The sequence below is a fragment of the Pseudophryne corroboree genome, chromosome 1 (assembly GCF_028390025.1).
Source record: "Pseudophryne corroboree isolate aPseCor3 chromosome 1, aPseCor3.hap2, whole genome shotgun sequence".
Taxonomy (NCBI): Eukaryota; Metazoa; Chordata; class Amphibia; order Anura; family Myobatrachidae; genus Pseudophryne; species Pseudophryne corroboree.
Genome location: NC_086444.1, coordinates 700863395 through 700888288, shown reverse-complemented (window position 1 = coordinate 700888288; position 24894 = coordinate 700863395). Strand labels below are relative to the sequence as shown.

At 44.5% G+C, this 24894-nt stretch overlaps 1 protein-coding gene across 6 annotated transcripts in view; it reads left to right on the top strand.

The window, feature by feature from the left end:
* Positions 1 to 24894, top strand: part of PIP5K1C (phosphatidylinositol-4-phosphate 5-kinase type 1 gamma) — a 336412-nt gene that overhangs the window by 48588 nt on the left and 262930 nt on the right. For all 6 annotated transcript variants that reach the window (XM_063914840.1, XM_063914837.1, XM_063914838.1 and 3 more), the window contains 2 exons: positions 21315 to 21467; positions 21655 to 21954. In XM_063914840.1, the coding sequence (XP_063770910.1) occupies positions 21315 to 21467; positions 21655 to 21954 (453 nt within the window). The remainder of the gene's footprint in view (positions 1 to 21314; positions 21468 to 21654; positions 21955 to 24894) is intronic.

Sequence of the window (24894 nt, the reverse complement as noted above, 5' to 3'; positions counted from 1 at the left end):
TATCCATCTGGCCAGAGTTTGCTTGTGAGCAGGCCAGCCACGTTTGTGAAACCAAACAAAACAAAGAGAGAATCAGATTTTCGAATAGAAGCAGTTCTCTTCACATAGATACGGAGAGCCCGTATCACATCCAAAGACCGCTCTTTGGGAGACAAATCAGGAGAGACAAAGGCCGGAACCACAATCTCCTGATTAAGGTGGAACGAAGAAACCACCTTAGGTAAATATCCGGGACAAGTCCTAAGAACTGCCCGGTCACGGTGAAAAATTAGATATGGGGAACTACAAGACAAGGCACCCAGATCTGACACTCTTCTAGCAGAGGCAATAGCCAGCAAGAACACCACCTTAAGGGAAAGCCACTTAAGGTCAGCTGAACCAAGAGGTTCAAATGGAGGCTCCTGCAACGCCTCCAAAACCACCGACAAGTCCCAAGGAGCCACAGGCGGGACATGGGGAGGTTGGATACGCAACACACCCTGAGTGAAAGTATGAACATCAGGTAAAGTCGCAATTTTTCTCTGAAACCACACCGACAAGGCCGAAATATGAACCTTGAGTGAGGCCAGACGCAGGCCTAAATCTAGGCCTTGCTGCAGAAAAGCCAAAAGTTAGGCTGTACTAAACTTGGAAGCGTCATAATTGTTAGATGCGCACCAAACAAAGTAGGAATGCCAGACCCTATGATAAATCCGAACAGAAGCCGGTTTCCGGGTTTGCAACATAGTTTTAATGACCCCTTCAGAAAACCCCTTAGCCCTCAAGACGGAAGCTTCAAGAGCCACGCCGTCAAAGATAGCCGGGCTAGGTCCTGGTAGACACAGAGGCCCTGAACGGGGAGGTCTGGGCGTTGTGGAAGTAGAATTGGATGCTCTGACGATAGGCCCTGCAGGTCTGAGAACCAGTGCCGTCTGGGCCACGCTGGAGCTATGAGAAGCAGATTTCCTTTTTCTTGCTTGAACTTCCGAATTACCCTGGGCAGGAGTGACACCGGAGGGAACACATACGGCAGCCGAAACCTCCACGGCACCGCCAGCGCATCCACGAATGCTGCTTGAGGATCCCTTGTCCTTGCTCCGAAGACCGGAACCTTGTGATTGTGTCGAGACGACATCAGATCCACGTCTGGAAGAACCCACTATTCCACGAGGAGTTGAAACACTTCTGGATGGAGGCCCCACTCGCCGGCATGTACGTCCTGATGACTGAGAAAGTCCGGAATGAATATGGCCGGTAGTTGGCTTTCCGCCCAACGTAGAATCCGTGAGACTTCCTTCATTGCCAAACGGCTTCGAGTGCCGCCTTGATGATGATTTTTGTAAGCCGCTGTGGTGGCGTTGTCCGACTGTACTTGAACAGGACGGTTCTGAATTAAATGCTGGGCCAGGTTCAACGCATTGAAGACCGCCCGCAATTCCAGAATGTTGATCGAGAGGAGAGATTCCTCCTTAGTCCACCCACCCTGAAGGGAGTGTTGCTCCAGCACCGCGCCCCAACCTCTTAGACTGGCATCTGTCGTCAACAGGACCCAGTTGGATATCCAGAATGGACGACCCCTGTACAATTGTTGGTCCCGGAGCCACCAGTGTAGCGACAGACGGACCTCCGGAGTCAAGAAGATCATTTGAGATCTGATCCGGTGAGGCAGGCCGTCCCACTTGGCTAGAATCAGCCTCTGGAGGGGGCGAGAATGGAATTGAGCATACTCCACCATGTCGAATGCTGACACCTGCATTGCCAAATGTATCGACACTTGCGGACGAGAAAGGAAGCAACGAATCCTGTCCTGAATCTTCAGGACTTTCTCCTGAGACAAGAACAACCTCTGGTTGTGAGTGTCCAACAACGCTCCCAGGTGCACCATGCTCTGAGCAGGGACCAGGGAGGATTTCTTCCAGTTGATAAGCCACCCGTGGTCTTGTAGAAACCGGACTGTCATATCCAGATGACGCAGGAGAAGATGTGGGGAATTTGCCAGGATTAACAAGTCGTCCAGATATGGCAGTATCCTGACCCCTTGACAGAAGTGTACCACCGTCATCACCGCCATAACTTTGGTGAAGACTCGCGGAGCCGTTGTTAAACCAAAAGGTAACGCCCAAAACTGGTAATGTAGGTTGCCAATACCGAACCTCAGGTTTTGTTGATGTGACACTGCTATAGGAATATGCAGGTAAGCATCCTGTATGTCCAGGGAGACCATGTAGTCCCCAGGTTCCAAGGCCAGAACTATAGAGCGAAGGGTTTCCATACGGAACTTGGAAACCTTCACAAACCTGTTCAATGCCTTGAGGTTGAGAATGGGCTGGGAGGACCTATTCGGTTTCGGGACTAGAAACAGCGGAGAATAGTACCCCCGGCCCCTCTGAGCAAGAGGCCCCTGTACTACGACTGCTGTATCCAGGAGGGTCTGTACCACCGAATGTAGAGTTTTTGCCTTTGTCTGGTCCAAAGGGACGTCTGTCTGGCAAAGTCGATGAGGGGGTCGGTATTTGAAGGCTATGGCGTAACCTCGAGTGACTACTTCCCTTACACAGGCATCTGAAGTGGTCTTCAACCATTCCTGGGCATACCGTAGAAGCCGGCAGTGAGGGTGTAAATCGCTTTCAGACAACCCTCCACACGTTTATCCGTAGGCTCTTTTAGAGATGTGACGGCAGTGACAGGTAGAGCTGAGGAAAACGCCATCCTAGCCACATGTGAGTCTACTGGAGGAGGCGTTTCCCAATTCTTAGACAGCTCTGGCGCGAGGGGATAGCGAGCCAGCATCTTCTTTTGAGGCACAAACTTCGTACCCGGGTTTTCCCAGGGTTCCTGACGTATATCCACTAGAACCTATCTGGTTTCTTAGGAGGGACGGATGGCTCGGGATCATCCGTAATTTGCAGAATTAACTTAATAGCCTCCAAAAGATCAGGAACATCCACATGTGAACTACCCTCCCCATCAGCCGTATCTGATTCAGAACCTGAGGGGTCAGTAAATGTGCCGTCTTCATCAGACTAGGTGTCAGTGACAGCAGTGGATTGTGAGGAGATAAGCGCTCGCTTAGAGGACCTCTTGGACTTAGGCGAGCGTTGGTCAGACTTTTTAGTAGTCAAGGACTGGTTCAACTTCTTTAATTGAGCAGATAAATCGTCCGCCCTTGGCGGGTTAGCTGCAGGGACCACATACGGTTGTACCGGCATTGGGTGTCCCATAGGGGGAGTTAGTTTATGAACTAGCGTATGCAGAAGCGTGGAAAAAGCGGCCCTTGGTGGGTCAGTATGTGCCTCCGTTGCCACAGTCCACTGGGGGGCAAGGAGCCCCCAGAACCAGAGCCCACAGCTGCTATATTCTCCTCATATGGCCCCGTGGCGTCAGCAACACCGGCAGTGTGTTCAGCCCCAGAACCGTTACCCTCAGAAGCAGACATGATATAACTTGCAGTATGAGGTTAACACAGTACAATTATCAGCAGCACTATACCTCTGAACCCAAACCCCTGCGCAGTGTAGTCAGCACTAGCAGAGATAAAGGAGAGATATGGTGACTAAATCAGAGAAAAATACGTAATACAGTATATCTTTGTGAAAATCCTATATTCAATAACACCTGACGCACCAAGCCCCCTCAGGTTATGGAATATAGGGATAGCAGGTTGAGTGAAAGACACGAAATGGACACCACTCAGCTATCAAATGCACACACAAATAGTCACAGTTTGTACAATGCAGAGGTTATTACTGACAATAATACTGCACTGGACTAGCTTACACAGCTATTTAACAATATATATAACAGTACACAGTAAGAACTGGATGTATATCACAGGGTAATTGTACTATAAAACCCTGACTAAGTGCACTCTTTCTTACTACCACTGACTAAAAAGGCAGGTAGAATACTTAAGTGTCTTGTAAAGTCACAGCGCTGACAACCAGGTGGCTTTACATAGGAGGATTTGCCCAAGCAGTCCCAGGAACAGTGAGCTGAGGGATAATGGCCCCGCAGACACTGACAGGGAGTGAGGAAAGACAGATATGCAGCTCCAGGGCGGGAACACTTGCTAGAAATGGCGCCCTGGGGTTGGGGGAGGGGCTTCAGGTCTAAGCCTTATCCCCTCTGCTGGCAAAACCACCGGGTACTGTGGGCGATATAATAATTGGTTTAGAGAGAGAACCTGACCTGCGCCCATGCCCTGGTGATCTAGTGGGATCACCTGTACTGCCACAGTGTCCACCGCCAGCGCGCAGCCCGCCTCCCACTGACCGCGCCGGATCGCGATAAAGACCGGGTCCCGCAAACGGGACCCACTTACCACCTCCCGAAGCGCGGCCACGCGATCCTGGAGAGCCCCAGCCGTGTGTGTCTAACGTGAAGAAAACCAGAGCCTCCGCTGTAGGTACCCGGCAACCAGGGCTCGGGAGTGTTCAGCGCCGCTGGGGAGAGCTGGAGCTGCAGCAGTGAATGTCACAAGACATTTACCACCACTTTTTACCTCATAAAAAGCTTTTCTTAGGGCTGCTTGGAGCAGCCCCTCTGTTAAGTGCCTGCTTACTGCAGCACCAACTTACAAAACTGAGCTCCTGTGCTGGGAGGCGGGGTGATATAGGAGGCGGCGCTGTGCATTCTGGGAACAGTCAAAGCTTTGAGCCTGTTGGTGCCTCGGATCAAGATCCTACTCTACACCCCAATCCTTGTGGAGCCCAGTGTACCCCGCAGCAGAAATACTGTGAGAGTGGCTGTGTTGGCACCGCCAATGGATGATTGGGTGAATATGTTGAGTGTTTTAAATGAAAATGTGACAAAATTGACTAAGAGATTTGATAAATCTGAGTTTAAGAACCAAACATGGAGAAAATCCATGGAAGATGCTTTGTCACAGACCCAGACCCCTTCGGGGTCGCAGAAACGTGCATTTGCCCAGATAGTAGATACAGATACCGACACAGACTCTGATTCCAGTGTCTACTATAGTGATGCCATATTACATCCAAAACTGGCTAAGAGTATTCTGTACATGATTGTGGCGATAAAGGACGTACTACCTATTACTGAGGACCCTGCTGTCCCTGATACTAGGGTCTGTATGTTTTAAAGGAAAGAAACCTGAGGTAACATTTCCTCCCTCTCATGAACTGAACACACTTTTTGAAAAGGCTTGGGAAAATCCGGACAAAAAGATTAAGCTTCCCAAAAGAATTCCAGTGGCATAACAGTTCCCCTCTGGGGACAGGGAAAGGTGGGAGTCAATCCCCACGTTAGACAAAGCTTTATCACGTCTATCCAAAAAGGTGGTGCTTCCGTCCCCAGACACAGCAGCCCTAAAGGATCCTGTGGATCGTAAGCAGGAAAATACACAAAAATCCATTTATGTCACTACAGGGTCGCTACTCAGGCCTGCCGTTGCTGCGGCATGGGTGAGTAGCGCTATTGAAAAGTGTGCAGATAACTTGTCATCTGAGGTAGATTCCCTAGACAGGGATAGTGTACTTTTGACTCTGGGTCACATCAGGGACGCTGCAGCATATTTAAAAGAAGCTGTAAGGGATATTGGCCTTTTGGGTTCAAGAGCCATTGCCATGGCGGTCTCTGCAAGGAGAGTGTTGTGGTTACATCAATGGAATGCTGATGCTGACTCTAAGAAGGCAATGGAGGCTCAACCGTTTAACGGTAGGGTTTTGTTTGGCGACGGCCTCACTGACCTGGTGTCTACGGCTACCGCGGGTAAGTCTTCCTTTTTACCTTTAGTCCCTGCACAGCAGAAGAAATCTCCTCACTATCAGATGCAGTCCTTTCGGCCCAATAGATTCAAACAAGGACGGGGGTCCTCCTTCCTTGCTGCAAGGGGGAGAGGTCGGGGAAAAAGGTCACAGGCTGTGACAAGTTCCCAGGATCAGAAGTCCTCTCCGGCTTCTACCAAATCCACCGCATGACGCTGGGGCTCCTCTGCGGGAGTCCGCACCAGTGGGGACACGTCTCAAGCTCTTCAGCCACGTCTGGATACACTCGGACCTGGATAGTAGACATTGTAACCCAGGGGTACAAGTTAGAGTTTCAAGACGTGCTCCCTCACCGATTTTTCAAATCGGCCTTGCCAGCTTCTCTTCCAGAAAGAGAGCTAGTAAGCGCTGCGATACTAAAGTTGTGTCAAAATCAAGTGATTGTCACGGTACCCCCGTTCTCAACAGGGGGAAGGTTTTTATTCGAGCCTGTTCGTGGTCCCGAAGCTGGATGGCTCAGTCAGACCGATTCTAAACCTAAAATCCCTCAATTTCTTTCTGAAAAAGTTCAGGTTCAAGATGGAGTCTCTACGAGCAGTGATCTCCAGTCTTGAGGAGGGGGATTTTTTTGGTGTCGGTCGACATAAAAGATGCATACTTACTTACATGCCCCCATATATCCTCCACATCAGGCTTACCTGAGATTTGCGGTGCAGGGTTGTCATTACCAATTTCAGACGTTGCCGTTTGGTCTATCCACGGCTCCTAGGATTTTCACCAAAGTAATGGCGGAAATGATGGTTCTCCTGCGCAAGCAGGGAATCACAATTAACTTGGACGATCTCCTCATAAAGGCGAGGTTCAAGGAGCAATTGTTGAAGAATGTTGCCCTTTTCACTGACGATTCTGCAACAACATGGTTGGCTCGTAAATTTGCCAACATCGCAGTTGGATCCAACGACACGGCTGTCGTTCCTGGGTATAATTCTGGATACAGAATTGCAGAGTTTTTCTTCCAGTGGAAAAAGCTCTGGAAATACAGAACATGATAAAACAGATTCTGAAACCGGCAAAGGTGTCAGTTCTTCGCTGCACTCGGTTGCTAGGGAAGATGGTGTCGGCCTACGAGGCCATTCCGTATGGCAGGTTCCATGCAGGGTGTTTCAGTGGAACCTGCTGGACCAGTGGTCCGGGTCTCACCTAGACATGCACCGGAAAATAATTCTATCTCCCAGGACCAGAATTTCACTTCTGTGGTGGCTGCACAGTTCTCACCTTCTGGAAGGATGCAGGTTCGGGATTCAGGACTGGATCCTGGTGACCACAGATGCAAGCCTCCGAGGCTGGGGAACAGTGACACAGGGAAGAAAGTTTCAGGGAAAGTGGTCAAGCCAGGAAGCTTGTCTACACATAAACATTCTGGAATTAAGAGCCATATACAACGGCATACTGCAAGCAGAACATCTTCGAGGTCTGCCGGTCATGATTCAGTCAGACAACGTGACAGCAGTGGCGTACATAAACCGCCAAGGCGGAATGAAGAGCAGAGCGACGATGGCCGAGGCCACGAAAATTATTCGCTAGGTGGAAAAGCAGGCCAGCGCTCTGTCAGCGGTCTTCATTCCAGGAGTGGACGACTGGGAAGCAGACTTCCTCAGCAGACACGATCTCCATCCAGGAGAGTGGGGTCTTCATCAAGAGGTCTTTGCAGAAGTGACAAGTTGTTGGGGAGTTCCTCAAGTGGACATGATGGTGCCCCGCCTCAACAAGAAACTTCAGAGATATTGTTCCAGGTCAAGGGACCCTCAAGCGATAGCGGTGGACGCCCTAGTGACACCGTGGGTGTTTCAGTCAGTATATGTGTTCCCTTCACTTCCACTCATTCCAAAGGTGATAAAAATTATAAGAAGAACAAGGGTTCAGGCGTTCCGGATTGGCCAAGAAGGGCCTGGTATCCAGATCTTCAGGAGTTGCTCATAGAAGATCCCTGGCCTCTTCCTCTTCGGGAGGACCTGTTACGACAGGGGCCGTGCGTGTATCAGGACTTACAGCGGCTGCGTTTGACGGCGTGGTGGTTGAACGCCAGATCCTAGCCCGAAAGGGTATTCCCAGTGAAGTCATTCCTACACTTCTTCAGGCTAAAAAAGAAGTAACGGCAAAGCATTGGAGAAAATATGTCTCTTGGTGTGAATCCAAGAAGGCTCCTACGGAGGAATTTCACCTGGGGCGTTTGCTCCATTTCCTACAAGCAAGTGTGGATGCGGGCCTAAAGTTAGGCTCTATTAAAGTACAGATTTCGGCCTTGTCGATCTTTTTTTCAAATGGAATTGGCCTCTCGTCCAGAGGTTCAGACCTTCGTAAAAGGCGTGCTGCACATCCAACCTCCCTTTGTGCCCCCAGTGGCACCATGGGACCTTAATGTGGTGTTGCAATTCTTGCAATCTCATTGGTTTGAACCTTTGCGCAAGGTTGAGTTAAAATTTCTTACTTGGAAAGTGGTCATGTTGTTGGCCTTGGCGTCTGCAAGGCGAGTGTCTGAGTTGGCGGCTTTGTCTCACAAGAGCCCCTACTTGATTTTCCATGCTGATAGAGCGGAGTTGAGAACTCGTCAGCAATTTCTACCAAAAGTGGTTTCATCATGTCATGTTAACAAGCCAATTGTGGTGCCAGTGGCTACTGACGCCCTGGCGGAGTCCAAGTCTCTCGATGTGGTTAGAGCTTTGAAGATCTATGTCGCCAGAACGGCGCAGATTAGGAAAACAGAGGCTCTGTTTGTCCTGTGGGCTCCCAACAAGATTGGGGCTCCTGCTTCCAAGCAGACTATTGCGCGTTGGATCTGTAATACGATTCAGCAGGCTCATTCTACAGCTGGAACTGAGCAGGGTCATCCCTTCTGGATTCCCGACTGGGTCGTGCTGATGATGTATGCCAGTCTACGTGGATGGGGTGCGGTGTTGGAGCAACACTCTCTTTCCAGGGTCGTCGGACCAGTGGGGAGTCCCTCCTCCCGATAAACATTCTGGAACTGCGGGTGATGTTCAATCGTTAAATCTCACCCTGTCTCTGGTACAGAACAGACCTGTTCAAGTACGGTCAGACAAAGCCACCAATGTAGCATACATCAACCATCAAGATGGCACTCGAAGCCGCATGGCAATGTTGGAAGTGTCAAAAATCCTTCAATGGCAGAACGCTATCTGCCAGCAATATCGGCAGTGTTCATTCCGAGGATCCTAAACTAGGAAGCGGACTTCCTCAGTTGCCAGGACGTACTCCCTGGAGAGTGGAATCTTCATCTGGAAGTCTTTTCAACTCCTAGTGGACACGTGGGGCCTACCAGATGTAGACCTAATGGCGTCTCGATACAATCACAAAGTTCCGGTCTTCAGATCAAAGACCAGGGATCATCAAGCAGCGTTCGTGGACGCACTAGCCACTCCATGGAACTTTTGGCTGCCTTACGTGTTCCCACCAGTGTCACTCCTGGCCAGGGCTCTGCGGAAGTTCAAACAAGAAGGAGGAATACTACTTCTAGTCGCTCCAGCGTGGCCCAGGCGGCATTGGTTCTCAGACCTGCAGGGTCTATCCGTAGAGTGTCCTCTTCTACTTCCTCAACGACCAGAGCTCCTCGTACAGGGCCATTGTCTCTATCCAGACTTGGCCAGACTGGCTTTTGGCGGCGTGGCTCTTGAAGCATCACTCCTGAGAGCCAAAGTATTCTATGAGGCGGTCATTCAAACTATGTTGAAATCCCGTAAGCCGACGTCTGCTTGGATTTATTATAGGATCTGGAATTCTTACTTCACTTGGTGTGCTAATAAGAACTATGATGCGTACAGATTCAAAACATCCAGAATCCTGGCTTTTTGCAGCAAGGCCTGGACTTAGGCCTTCGTCTGGCCTCACTCAAGGTACACTTATCTGCCTTGTCAGTGTGGTTTCAGAGAAAAATTGCATCATACATTCACTCAGGATGTGTACGGATTCAGCCTCCCTATGTCTGTCCCGTGCCTCCATGGGATCTGTCTGTTGTCCTGAATGCCCTGCAAGAGTCTCTATTTAAACCTCTTGAGACGGGGGACCTCAAATGGCTCACAGCCAAGGTCTTGTTTCTGCTGGCTATTGCCTCAGCTAGAAGGGTGTCGGACTTAGGCGCTTTGTCCTGTCGTCTACCCTTTCTGATATTCCATCATGACCAGGCAGTTCTGAGAACTCTCCAAGGTTACTTACCTAAAGTGGTGTCCTCTTTCCACCTTAACCAAGAGATTGTGGTTCTGGCCTTTATCTCTTCTGACTTGACCCACAAAGAGCGGTCTTTATCTCTTCTGACTTGACCCACAAAGAGCGGTCTTTATCTCTTCTGACTTGACCCACAAAGAGCGGTCTTTATCTCTTCTGACTTGACCCACAAAGAGCGGTCTTTGGATGTGGTTATATATATATATATATATATATATATATATATATATATATATATATATATATATATATATATATATATATATATATATATAGCAGATGTGGACCGGCACTCCTCCTGATGGCCACTCGTGACCCTGGTGCCTCCTGGTAACAATGTGCAGTATCCCAATAAAGATGACAGCGGCACTCAGGGTTTTGTAAACATGCAAAAGTTGTATTCAAAACGTGAATAAATAAGCCGACGTTATACACCTTGACAAAGGGGCGGGTAAGCCCCGAAACGTCGGCTTATTTATTCACGTTTTGAATACAACTTTTGCATGTTTACAAAACCCTGAGTGCCGCTGTCATCTTTATTGGGATACTCTCTCTCTCTCTCTCTCTCTCTCTCTCTCTCTCTCTCTCTCTCTCTCTCTCTCTCTCTCTCTCTCTCCTGACTGGCTTTCTTACCCCGGTGCCTTCTGGGATAAAATGTAGATTCCAAAAGAAGACAGCGGCACTCGAGGATTTAGTAAATATGAAAAAGTGTATTCAAAGTTTACAGGTAGCCGACGTTTCGGGGCTCACATGCCCCTTTGTCAAGGTGTGTACCTGTAAACTTTGAATACACGTTTTCATATTTACTAAATCCTCGAGAGCCGCTGTCTTCTTTTGGAAAATATATATATATCATATTATATATATATATATATATATATATATATATATATATATATATATATATATATATTAGTCCAAAAGATGAACCCGCACTCTAATGCTGATGTGTCGAAATAAATAGAGGGTGCCCTCAGCAAATGTAGATGCAGAGAAAAAGAAAAGGCTGCGGCACTCCGTTTGCAAAAAAATGTATTGATTAAAAGGTCATTACAGCAGTACAAATGGCAGCGACGTTTCGGTACTCGCAGGTACCGTTTTCAAGCTGCGTGCTGCTGAAAGGGAAACAGAATAAACAAGAATAACTTAAATATACTTACTTAAATACCCCCCGCCGCTGAGAGAAGCCGGGTCGCGGCAGCGTCCCGCATGGAGTCCGTCCGTGACGGGCGCTTGCCGATGACGTCATGCCGCACAGCGCCAGGAAATTCCAGGGGAGCGTGAGGCGTTGCCTGGCAACCGGACGCTGAGGACTGAGATCTCTCCCCGGCCTCCCACAGCAGCTAAAGGAGACACAAACTAGTCGTTTAGTGAAAATCATAATGGAATAGTGAAAATCAATGTGAAATAACAAAAGACACATATGTGCAATACAGTGAGGGCGCAAGCAATGTGCTTGAACACACACTGATGCGAGCAACAGGTAACCATGGTGATAATGATAACAAAACGACATGTCCAGGAATAATTTAAGTAGACCTACAGCATAACAAAAAGGGAAGAAACAATCATTACGGAGACTGGATGTTCTCATAATATCGTGGGCCTCTCATAGTAAATAAGGAGGGAGGGCAAACTGGTGACCCAATTGTATGCATCACTTATATATAAGCTGCATGCAAACGTGACATATCACATGTACCAAATATACTAATAAGATACCCTTTATAGAAAAGTGTTCCAATTATAACGTTCGTTCAATCCAGCTGGTGATACTGTATTGAGACGGTGTATCCACGACATCTCGCACTTCAACAGCTTTCCACTGCGATCGCCACCACGAAGTGATGGCGGAATGTGATCAATTAGCATATGTTTCAGCGAAGATAACGGATGTCCGAATTGTTGGAAATGTCGGGCAACAGGTTGATCGGAGCTTCCACTGGCAATAGCCTTTCCAATGGAAGATCTGTGAAGTGCCATACGTTCGCGTGCTGTACGAATTGTTTTGCCCACATAATACAAATTGCATGGGCAGATAATGATGTAGATCACATGGGTGGAAAGACATGACAGTGTATGCTTCAGAAATATATTTTTTGAAGTGTGGGGATGTTGAAATGATGGACCAGTTAGCATATGAGAACAGGTGGTGCATCGCGGGCATTTGTAGCAGCCTGGTGGTTTTGTCATGAAGTGAGGCACCGGAGCTGGTTTATCAAAGCCAGTGATGTCCGTATGGACAACCATGTCCCTAATGTTTCGTCCTCTTGTGAAACACGCCATGGGCCTTTTAGACTTAAAACAGGGTAAAGCTTCGTCGGATGCTACAATAGGCCATAGAGCACGACTATACTTTATCCGCTGACACGGGCACCGACTGGCTTTCCAAAATCAAATCAACTATTGAATCTTATCAGAAGGAATTGTCCAAATTCAAGCTTAAGAAATATGACACAGTGGTACAAGACTACGAGACCAACAGAGTTTACCATTGGCTAATGGGTGGCGATCGTCCTTCCATGCGATCACAAAAGGGAGGATCTCGCCAAGGTTGGCGGCAACGCCGTGAAGCCAGGTCAAGAGGCACTGCTACTTCTAACAGCGACAGTGACTTTCAAATCCGGGATTCTGATGACCTTTTAGAGGTGACCTCTCTGCCCCCAGGCGGTCAGATCAAGAAAACAAAAGACCAGGCTGTCAAGTCAAAGCCACCCGCCGCGGGGGTCAAAACTCGAGGCAAAAAAGAAGTTCCCTCCCAAAAGAAAAAATGATTTACAACCTCTCTTCCCGTGTGTTCACCGAGACAGAGGAGAAAGTTCTTAACAAGGGCCTCTCCTTTGTGCCGACCAACAAACATCACGACCTTACCTGGAATATTGATCTTTACAGATTTTCCAGATCGCTCCGATTAAAGGAGCACTTTCAACATTCCACGGAAGTCCCCATCACATCACCTACACAACAATTTTTAAGGAAGAGAAGCCGCTCTAAGTTTGACCCTATTTCACAAAACTCTTCCATACAAACGTTTTCCCGATTGATGGATGCTTCGGTCCAGAAATTTGTGGACGCTCAACCTAGACCACACCAAAACCTAAGCAGGGACGAACATCTTGCCCTCAAAAATCTGTCTGAGTACAGAGACATTGTAATTCGTCCAGCAGACAAGGGGGGCGCCATCGTGATCCAGGATCTGGGGCCTTATATGGCTGAAATCGAACGACAACTAGCTGATTCGGCCGTATACCAGAAGCTTGATGGCGATCCGACTTATCAGTATCAAGTAGAACTCACAGGCATTCTACAGCAGGCTAAAGCCAATGGCCAGCTGGATGATTCTCTCCTACAGGCCTTACAACAACCATTTCCAGTGAGTCCGATAATATACACTGTCCCTAAGATTCACAAGGACCCCGCGTCTCCCCCAGGGCGCCCAATTATCTCGGCTCGCGACTCTTTGTACCAGCCTATAGCGATGTATCTTGATCAGATTCTACAACCTTATGTGATCCGACATGCAAGACTAATCAAGGATACCACAATCTTTCTCAACCGATTGGAAGCCATTACTGATATCCCAGCAAATGCACTTCTAGTCACAATGGATATCAATAGTCTTTACACGTCGATTCCCCATGCACAGGGACTTTCAGCAGTGAGAACGTTCTATCTGGAAGAAGAAATTTCTGATCTCGACATCGATGTATTTATGCAGTTGCTTGAACTTACATTAACACGCAACTATTTCATCTACAATGGCACATTCTACAGGCAATTGTTGGGATGTGCCATGGGCAGTAATGTAGCACCTAGCTACGCCAACATATTTATGTTTGCTGAGGAAGAATCCATGTTCTTTGCTTCTCCAGAGAGTGCTTGTCACATTTCAACATACATGCGCTACATCGATGACCTATTCATGCTATGGTTGGGCGATGAAAAAACCTTGCTGAACCTTATTGAAACCATCAATTCCCGACCATCCACCATCAGGATCACGGATAACTACAGCACAGTTTCAATCCATTATTTGGATGTCCAAGTGTCCATCGTAGACCACAAATTACGAACCGAGGTGTTTTCCAAACCTACTGACCGGAACACTTTGTTATCAGCTTCCAGTTTCCATCCCAAACCTCTTAAAAGAGGTCTGCCCAAATCACAAATGATGCGGGTGGCCAGGATAGCAAGCGATAAAACAATAGCAGCCAACAGCATCGATGCTATTATTGATAAATTTGTGGCCAGAGGATACAATCTCACTGATTTGAAGAAACAAAAAATGGAAATTTTAGCATTGGACCGGTCCCAATTGCTCATTCCGAAAGTGAAGGACACCCAATCAACAATTCCTTGGAAGATGGAATATTCCACATCCAGTCAAGTGGTTCAGAGAGCGAGTCGTGCTCTATGGCCTATTGTAGCATCCGACGAAGCTTTACCCTGTTTTAAGTCTAAAAGGCCCATGGCGTGTTTCACAAGAGGACGAAACATTAGGGACATGGTTGTCCATACGGACATCACTGGCTTTGATAAACCAGCTCCGGTGCCTCACTTCATGACAAAACCACCAGGCTGCTACAAATGCCCGCGATGCACCACCTGTTCTCATATGCTAACTGGTCCATCATTTCAACATCCCCACACTTCAAAAAATATATTTCTGAAGCATACACTGTCATGTCTTTCCACCCATGTGATCTACATCATTATCTGCCCATGCAATTTGTATTATGTGGGCAAAACAATTCGTACAGCACGCGAACGTATGGCACTTCACAGATCTTCCATTGGAAAGGCTATTGCCAGTGGAAGCTCCGATCAACCTGTTGCCCGACATTTCCAACAATTCGGACATCCGTTATCTTCGCTGAAACATATGCTAATTGATCACATTCCGCCATCACTTCGTGGTGGCGATCGCAGTGGAAAGCTGTTGAAGTGCGAGATGTCGTGGATACACCGTCTCAATACAGTATCACCAGCTGGATTGAACGAACGTTATAATTGGAACACTTTTCTATAAAGGGTATCTTATTAGTATATTTGGTACATGTGATATGTCACGTTTGCATGCAGCTTATATATAAGTGATGCATACAATTGGGTCACCAGTTTGCCCTCCCTCCTTATTTACTATGAGAGGCCCACGATATTATGAGAACATCCAGTCTCCGTAATGATTGTTTCTTCCCTTTTTGTTATGCTGTAGGTCTACTTAAATTATTCCTGGACATGTCGTTTTGTTATCATTATCACCATGGTTACCTGTTGCTCGCATCAGTGTGTGTTCAAGCACATTGCTTGCGCCCTCACTGTATTGCACATATGTGTCTTTTGTTATTTCACATTGATTTTCACTATTCCATTATGATTTTCACTAAACGACTAGTTTGTGTCTCCTTTAGCTGCTGTGGGAGGCCGGGGAGAGATCTCAGTCCTCAGCGTCCGGTTGCCAGGCAACGCCTCACGCTCCCCTGGAATTTCCTGGCGCTGTGCGGCATGACGTCATCGGCAAGCGCCCGTCACGGACGGACTCCATGCGGGACGCTGCCGCGACCCGGCTTCTCTCAGCGGCGGGGGGTATTTAAGTAAGTATATTTAAGTTATTCTTGTTTATTCTGTTTCCCTTTCAGCAGCACGCAGCTTGAAAACGGTACCTGCGAGTACCGAAACGTCGCTGCCATTTGTACTGCTGTAATGACCTTTTAATCAATACATTTTTTTGCAAACGGAGTGCCGCAGCCTTTTCTTTTTCTCTCTCTCTATATGTATATGTATATATATATATATATATATATATATATATATATATATATATATATATATATATATATATTAATATAGATCCGAATTAAAGCACCATTTGCATCTTTCTTTAAGTCTCTGAGTGTCACCATCTTTGCACGTGTGTGTGTATGTATGTGTGTGTGTGTGTGTGTATGTGTGTATATATATATATATATTGGACAAGGAGCTGTGGCACTCGTACGGACTTCTTAGATGCTCAAATAAACGGGCGCAGCACGCCTCCTCTTAGTTAACGTTTCAGTTTTATTTTTCAAAACTTTCGTCAGAACAATGTGCATAAATAAAAACCTTACCTTTATACCTGTACACCCGTGAAGACACCCACATGGAGACGAACAGACTGTTGGACGCAGGGTTGGTGACGTCACGCTCCCGCGACGTGCGCTCTTGTGCGCATGTGCCAATCCCTCCGCTACCTAGCAACAAGTATAGATACAATGTGAAAATAACCATCACCATGACAACATGCTAACAAGCCGCAATAGCTGCATACAAATAAGCTATATAAATATTATTAAGCGATCAATTATTAAATCACTACTATAAGAAAGATTTAGTGTGCAGTTTAGGCATAATTCGGGCAGAGGAAAAGCAAGCTTATTGTTTTAAACAGGACAAGCAATCACATAAAGCAACTGAAGTTCAATTGTTCATTTAATCCTTTCGGTGCCACCGTATCCAAGAAATGGATCCATTTTGCTTCCAATTGTAGGAGTTTCTTGCCTCTGTCTCCTCCTCTTACATTAGCAGGGACATGATCTATTAATTTGTACCGCAAGGTAGCCAAACTGTGTCGATATAATTTAAAATGTCTGGCCACAGGTTGTTCTGAATCAGAACCTTCCAAAGCATGTCTAATTGACATTCTATGTGTTGCCATTCTTTCTCGCAGTGTACAGGTAGTCTTTCCAATATACATCAGCCCACATGGGCAACGTATGTAGTAAATGACGAATTTGCTGGTGCAAGACAGGATATGTTTAATGTTTATTTTTTTACCGGTGTGTGGATGATTAAAGGAGTTTCCAGGTTCCAGGTAACTGCAGGTTGTGCAACCTGTGCATTTATAGCAACCAGGTTTTCTTGATAGAAAATTCATTTTTGGTAATGATTGTAGACGTGTGATATCATTGACCACTAAGAGATCTTTAAGGTTCTTTCTTCTGGAAAAGCTAGGCATAATTTTGTAGCCTTTGAAGCCCTTCAACTCCGGATCAAGGGTGACTATAGGCCACAAGTCTTTGGCCGTACTGACGTTGTATACACTATCCTGTTGGTATTGTTGTACAAATGTTATTGATTTTTTGTCAGATTTATTTTTGGATTTTGGTTCCATAAGTTTACTTCTTGACTTTGCTAGAGCTTTGTTTTTGGCGTGAACCAGATTATCATACCTGTAACCTTTTTGTAGAAACATCTGTAACATCTCATCAATGGCAGCTTCTGCTTTCTCATCAGTGTCAGTTATTCTCCGGGCCCTCAAGAACTGAGAGTATGGTATCCCCCCTATGCACGCTGGGGGGTGCTGACTAGAAGCATGCAGGTATGTATTGCGGTCCGTGGGTTTCTTGTAAAGATCAGTAGAAAGTAGGTTATCTTCAAGCGTAACTTTGACGTCCAGAAAATTGACCGTTGTGTCACTGATGTCATAAGTAAATTTGATGTTTATGTCTCTGGAGTTGATTTTTATAATGGCTTGTTCCAGATCTTCTGCTTTTCCTTGCCATATCAGGAACAAATCATCTATGAATCTTGTGATCCATATTATCCCTTGCATAAAGTCTGGCGAATCCAATAACAGTTCTTTTTCTTTGGCGAACATGAAGGAATTGGCGAATGCCGGGGCTACACAAGATCCCATCGCACACCCTTTCTGTTGGTTATACCAGTGTCCATCAAAGTAAAAGTAGTTACGTTTCAGTGTGAGACCTAGGAGGTTTATCATGAAGTCTATATTAGGACCATTATAGTCTTTATCAAGAAGAAGGAGGTTTCTTGTCGCTGCAAGGCCTTCTGTATGTGGAATATTTGTGTATAACGACACCACATCCATCGTACATAATACACAACCTGGCGGAAGAGGTGAAAATTGCTGGAGTTTCTTTAGAAATGTTGTAGTATCTTTCAGGTACATTTGCTGACTTTGTACCACTGGCTGTAAATATATATCAATGAACTGTGAGATTTTATAATACAGCGAGTCTCTTGCAGCAATGATTGGCCTACCAGGTGGACTTGTCATGTTTTTGTGAATTTTGGGTATGGTGTAAAATACAGGGGCTATTGGAAACTCCTGTTTTAAATTCTTTAGCATGGCCTCAGAAATGATGCCTTCCTCCGTTGCTGCTGTTAAGATGTTATCCAGTTCAGTTTTGTATTGAACGGTAGGATCTTGGTCTAGTTTCTTATAGACTTCAGGATTGTTTAATTGGGTATAAATTTCTTTTTTATAATCTGCGAGGTTTAATACCACTATACCGCCACCCTTATCCGCGGTGCGGATCACTATGTCTGTATATGTGCGCAAATTTGTCAATGCTGTCCTTTCCTCCTTACTTATGTTATTACTGATCTTTACAAGAAACCCACGGACCGCAATACATACCTGCATGCTTCTAGTCAGCACCCCCCAGCGTGCATAGGGGGGATACCATACTCTCAGTTCTTGAGGGCCCGGAGAATAACTGACACTGATGAGAAAGCAGAAGCTGCCATTGATGAGATGTTACAGATGTTTCTACAAAAAGGTTACAGGTATGATAATCTGGTTCACGCCAAAAACAAAGCTCTAGCAAAGTCAAGAAGTAAACTTATGGAACCAAAATCCAAAAATAAATCTGACAAAAAATCAATAACATTTGTACAACAATACCAACAGGATAGTGTATACAACGTCAGTACGGCCAAAGACTTGTGGCCTATAGTCACCCTTGATCCGGAGTTGAAGGGCTTCAAAGGCTACAAAATTATGCCTAGCTTTTCCAGAAGAAAGAACCTTAAAGATCTCTTAGTGGTCAATGATATCACACGTCTACAATCATTACCAAAAATGAATTTTCTATCAAGAAAACCTGGTTGCTATAAATGCACAGGTTGCACAACCTGCAGTTACCTGGAACCTGGAAACTCCTTTAATCATCCACACACCGGTAAAAAAATAAACATTAAACATATCCTGTCTTGCACCAGCAAATTCGTCATTTACTACATACGTTGCCCATGTGGGCTGATGTATATTGGAAAGACTACCTGTACACTGCGAGAAAGAATGGCAACACATAGAATGTCAATTAGACATGCTTTGGAAGGTTCTGATTCAGAACAACCTGTGGCCAGACATTTTAAATTATATCGACACAGTTTGGCTACCTTGCGGTACAAATTAATAGATCATGTCCCTGCTAATCTAAGAGGAGGAGACAGAGGCAAGAAACTCCTACAATTGGAAGCAAAATGGATCCATTTCTTGGATACGGTGGCACCGAAAGGATTAAATGAACAATTGAACTTCAGTTGCTTTATGTGATTGCTTGTCCTGTTTAAAACAATAAGCTTGCTTTTCCTTTGCCCGAATTATGCCTAAACTGCACACTAAATCTTTCTTATAGTAGTGATTTAATAATTGATCGCTTAATAATATTTATATAGCTTATTTGTATGCAGCTATTGCGGCTTGTTAGCATGTTGTCATGGTGATGGTTATTTTCACATTGTATCTATACTTGTTGCTAGGTAGCGGAGGGATTGGCACATGCGCACAAGAGCGCACGTCGCGGGAGCGTGACGTCACCAACCCTGCGTCCAACAGTCTGTTCGTCTCCATGTGGGTGTCTTCACGGGTGTACAGATATAAAGGTAAGGTTTTTATTTATGCACATTGTTCTGACGAAAGTTTTGAAAAATAAAACTGAAACGTTAACTAAGAGGAGGCGTGCTGCGCCCGTTTATTTGAGCATCTAAGAAGTCCGTACGAGTGCCACAGCTCCTTGTCCAACATATCACCTTGCTGCAGAAGCACTGTATTGGAGGCACCGCGGCACTTTAAGGATCCAGAGACTGAGTGCCGGCAACACAGATTTGTATATATATATATATATATATATATATATATATATATATATATATATATATATATATATATATATATATATATATATATAATATTATATATATATATATATATATAATATTATATATATATATATATGTGTGTGTGTGTGTGTATATATATATACATACATACATACATACATACATACATGTTGAGTATCCCATATCCAAATATTCCGAAATACGGACTTTTTTGAGTGAGATAGTGAAATCTTTGTTTTTTGATGGCTCCATGTACACAAACTTTGTTTAATACACAAGTTATTAAAAATATTGTATTAAATGACCTTCAGGCTTTGTGCATAAGGTGTATATGAAACATAAATGAATTGTGTGAATGTAGACACACTTTGTTTAATGCACAAAGTTATAAAAAATATTGGCTAAAATTACCTTCAGGCTGTGTGTATAAGGTGTATATGTAACATAAATGTATTCTGTGCTTAGGATTTAGGTCCCATCACCATGATATCTCATTATGGTATGCAATTATTCCAAAATACGGAAAAATACCATATCCAAAATACCTCTGGTCCCAAGCATTTTGGATAAGGGATACTCAACCTGTATATATAAAAAAAATTTTTTTAGGTTTTTACAGAACATTTTAACATTGCATTTTGCTTTTCCTTACTTGTACCCTTTTAGTTATATGTGTATGTGGGCCTTACTTTGAGGCACCAGCCATCTTCTGATTGGCTTGGGGCTTATTGAAGAGTTGGAAAAAGGTGTGTTTTTACATTTGGATCGAATTTTACATTTGAAACTTCAGATGTTCAGGCACATATCAAACTGCTGCCCCCCAACCCCACTCCTCCCTGTAATTTGCTCAGACCACATATGCTGCCTATTTATGAATGAATAATTTAAAAACTTAAATCCTTTTAATCAATGGCATCTGTCATACAGCATGAACTGTATTTACTATGATTCCACAGCTAACCAAAACGGTTGGCTATCGTATTGCTAAAAAAAACTAAAACTTCTCAATGCTTAGGTGTTTTGCTCACAGTATGGATACATAAAGAAACTCTGTTTAACATCCTTCCACCACCCGACTAGTAGAATTGTAGGAGTTTTATGATAAGGACCCCTACGGTCCTGGAGAACTTGCTCCTAATATATCCACAATGATTCACCTCCTGATCTTAACACATATTTGTTAATATTGCTGTATTTGTTTTTAATCCATCTCCTAATTTGGTAGATTTGCAGCTCCTCCTTTCCGCCTGGAGAGCCAGGAAATATTGCACGGTTTGCACTGTCATTCTTCTGCCAGTAGGAGGGGGTTTACCCAAACTGCTGTGTTTTCTGGTATAGTAGCCCCAGTCCTACTAACTGGGAGAGAGGTGTAATTTGTATTGGGTGGAATTATTCTTACTAGTAAGCTAGAGGCATTTCTGTGGCATTGTCTCATTCCTATTTTCCTTTTTTGATCTTTCACAGTATTCTCTCTGTAATGAGCCTCTAATTGAGCTCTCCAATCCTGGGGCAAGTGGATCTCTGTTTTACGTCACCAGTGATGATGAATTCATTATCAAAACTGTTATGCATAAGGAGGCTGAATTCCTCCAGAAACTCCTTCCTGGGTATTATATGGTACGTTATATTTATTGTCTTTATTTAAACATAGCTTATACTAAGACCCTTTCCATTTGTATTTGTCTCATTTTATCCTTTTGTATGTTTTGTATGTAGCCCACAAAAAATACTATACAATATCTTCTATGTGTTCCCCGTAGGTGCCTATATATCTAAGACCTTGTATTGTCTTCCAACTTGACAGAATCTGAACCAAAACCCTCGGACACTTCTGCCCAAATTCTATGGCTTATACTGTGTGCAGTCTGGTGGGAAGAATATTCGTGTGGTGGTTATGAACAATATCTTGCCACGGGTGGTGCGTATGCATTACAAGTATGACCTCAAGGGTTCCACCTACAAGAGAAGGGCATCCAAGAGAGAGCGAGAGAAACGTAGTCCCACCTACAAAGACTTAGACTTCATACAGGAATCACCTGAAGGACTACTTCTGGACACTGACACCTTCAGTGCATTGGTGAAGACCATGCAAAGGGACTGTCTGGTAAGTCTACTTTCATAACCTATACCATATTCCATCATTTTATTTCAAAATGAAATGTTAAGTTTACATTTTTTGTTGTTGTTTTTAATCCACAATACTAATTATTTTGGTACTGTTCATGAGGGTAGTTCCACTTTAATGCAGCCTATTGCCTATAGGGTAGCTCTTGAGTATAGGAAAAACCTCTTGTTTTATACATATTATTGTATAATATGTTTTCCATTATATATACATATTCTTGGAGCAGTGGTAGACTAGTCGTAACAGCTCTTGCTGCCTTTTATAGTCTAAGAACACTTCCCTTTGCATCTCGCTTATTCCTCTGCCAGCTGGTGAGAGGGAGAGGTTCCTATTAAAAAAAATAAAAAAAATAATCCAAGTTTAATATATCTTTCTCTGGCAGGGTCCACAGGTTATCCACAGGTTAACAATGGGATATTATGAAGCGACAGCGGATTTGCACCAATTGGTCAAAGCTTTTCCGGCCTCCCAGCATGCAACAGACCTGTCCATATATCCCTGCCTCCTTGCTCAGGCAAATCAGTTTTTTTGTTTGGTGCGGCAGGAGCCGGACCATGGTCAGAGGGCTGCTGGTTTTTAGCAGCACTAAGCTTTCTCATGTTATTTTTATAGTCTTAAATTTTTTTTTGAGTGATCTTTCTAAACAGTGTCTCTTATACGTACCTTAGAAAGAGTCGCTCCAACAACTCTCCGCCAGGTCGCGACAACGCTTACCCACGAGTACAGTGCTGTTTCGGCGGGCGTCTGTGTCTGATATACTAGCAGGTCCAGCAGACGTTACCAGGCTGTGGCCGGAGCACGGGGAGAAGGAAAGGCATCAATTCCACTTAGAAGTTGAATACGGACACAGCCACACTGTTTTGGCAAGGAGACCACCAAATAGTCGCTGACACGGCTGCCACCTCTGGTGCACCAGCACTAGGCCTTAGGGATCAGAGGCTCCAGGATTAGTATGAGGCCGCAATCCCTAGGGTTTAGGTCAGCAGTGGGGAGTCAGATGCTCTTCTGGTTGCCCCTCCACCCCGGTTCATGACCATTTTCCTCAGAGTCTCCCGCCATGAACTGTTTCCTGCTTCCATCTCAGACGCTGTATACGTAGGGGACCCGGTCGCAGCATAGGCGGCTGTGTGACTGATGTGTCCGTATTCACTGAGCATCTGTGTTCACTATAGGTTCATAGAGCGTCAGTGTACACTAGTAGCGTGTGGATCCACTCGTCGTTCGCTAACGTATTGATCGGTCCTGGAAGCGAGGCGAGTCTCCCTGTATCCGACTCTGCTGAGTACGGGTTTTACAGCACTAAAGTCTCTATCTACCTTTTGAGTACGAATAGTTAGATAAGTGCCTATTGCATATGAAAAATTATCTGCACAGTGAAGGCGCACTAAAATTTAATAAATAAAGAGCAGCTGCTGACTTGACACAATTAAATCACAATTTATATAAAAAAAAAAAAATTCTATATAAAAAAATTAGTTTACACATTTAATCAATATTTAAAACACAAATTAATATGTAACTCATGCACAGCAGGAAAACACATTAATATATCTTGCACATGCATAGCTAATACTGAGATCCATTCTCTTTTAGCTGGATTAGTTATTAAACATCCAAAATGATAATGTGTTAGTTGATAAGCATGCAAATGAAGCTGGTAAGGTATGAGCTCAGTTTCTTAATTAGAGAATAGGATGAAATGATCAGTTGGCATATACATCACCTACTCATCCACTCACTTCCGGGTTCCACCTGCGTTCCACTGCTGTACGTAGCTTTGATGAAACCGTCTGGGCGGAGAAACGCGTCAGCAGTTACGTACAGCAGTGGAACGCATCATCCAGAAGCTCCGAACCCGAAAGTGGGTGGACACGCTGTCCCGTAGCGTTCACCGATATACACAGCCACGGACACGCCGTCCCTAAGTGGTCACCAGTGATAATTTGTGTTTTAAATATTGATTAAATGTGTAAACTAATTTTTTTTTTTTTTTATATATAGAATTTTTTTTTTAAATTGTGATTTTAATTGTGTCAAGTCAGCAACTGCTCTTTTATTTTATTTATTTATTTTAGTGCGCCTTCGTTGTAGATAATTTTTGATATTTTTCTTTTCTTTATGTGGACTTCCAGGTCCACAGTGTGAAGGCAGCCATTTATTAACGTATAAACCAATTAATTTATTCATTTACTTTATTGGTACTGGAATATATTTCTAAGTATTAATCAAATTTTTATACATAGCGCCCAACACAGTTACTTTTTTGTTTTTATTTGACTCACTATTGCATATGAGTCCGTATACATTTACTGTTTCTTTCGCATTTGCGTCTGAATACGTTAGATCTGTTTAAACATGATGCAGTAATATGTTCTCCTACATACTTAAAATGTAGTTGATGTGCTCATATTGCTTAATATACTAATGTATAACATGTGACTGACTGCTATTGTGATTGCTGACTTTACTATATTTCTGTCAGTTTGTTTATTCCGATCTTCAATGCCAGTGCATGGGTAGGGTCGGATTGTATATCACTTTCAAAAATTTAAAGTGATTACAGTCACAAATTGTGTAGTACACTGTGGAAGTGTTGATTATTTATCATGTCTAAGAGTGGCAAAGGTGAGGAAGGTACACTCACAGCAACATAAACACTCATGTTTGTCCTGAAAAATGTGTTATCCTCTTGGGATCTGGTTCAGGATGGTTTGTGTGCAAATTGTTTTAGCTTTCATCAGAGGTTAATGATAAATACAAGGCAGATTCAGGTACAGATGGATCCACCTTGGGCTATGTTTGCACAGACTTTATCCAGTATAGCTGAACGGATAATTCTTCCAACTCCTGTACCAGGGATAGGTTACACGATTAACCCTTGCATGCAGCTCCCCACCTATGGTGTATCACTTCCAGCAG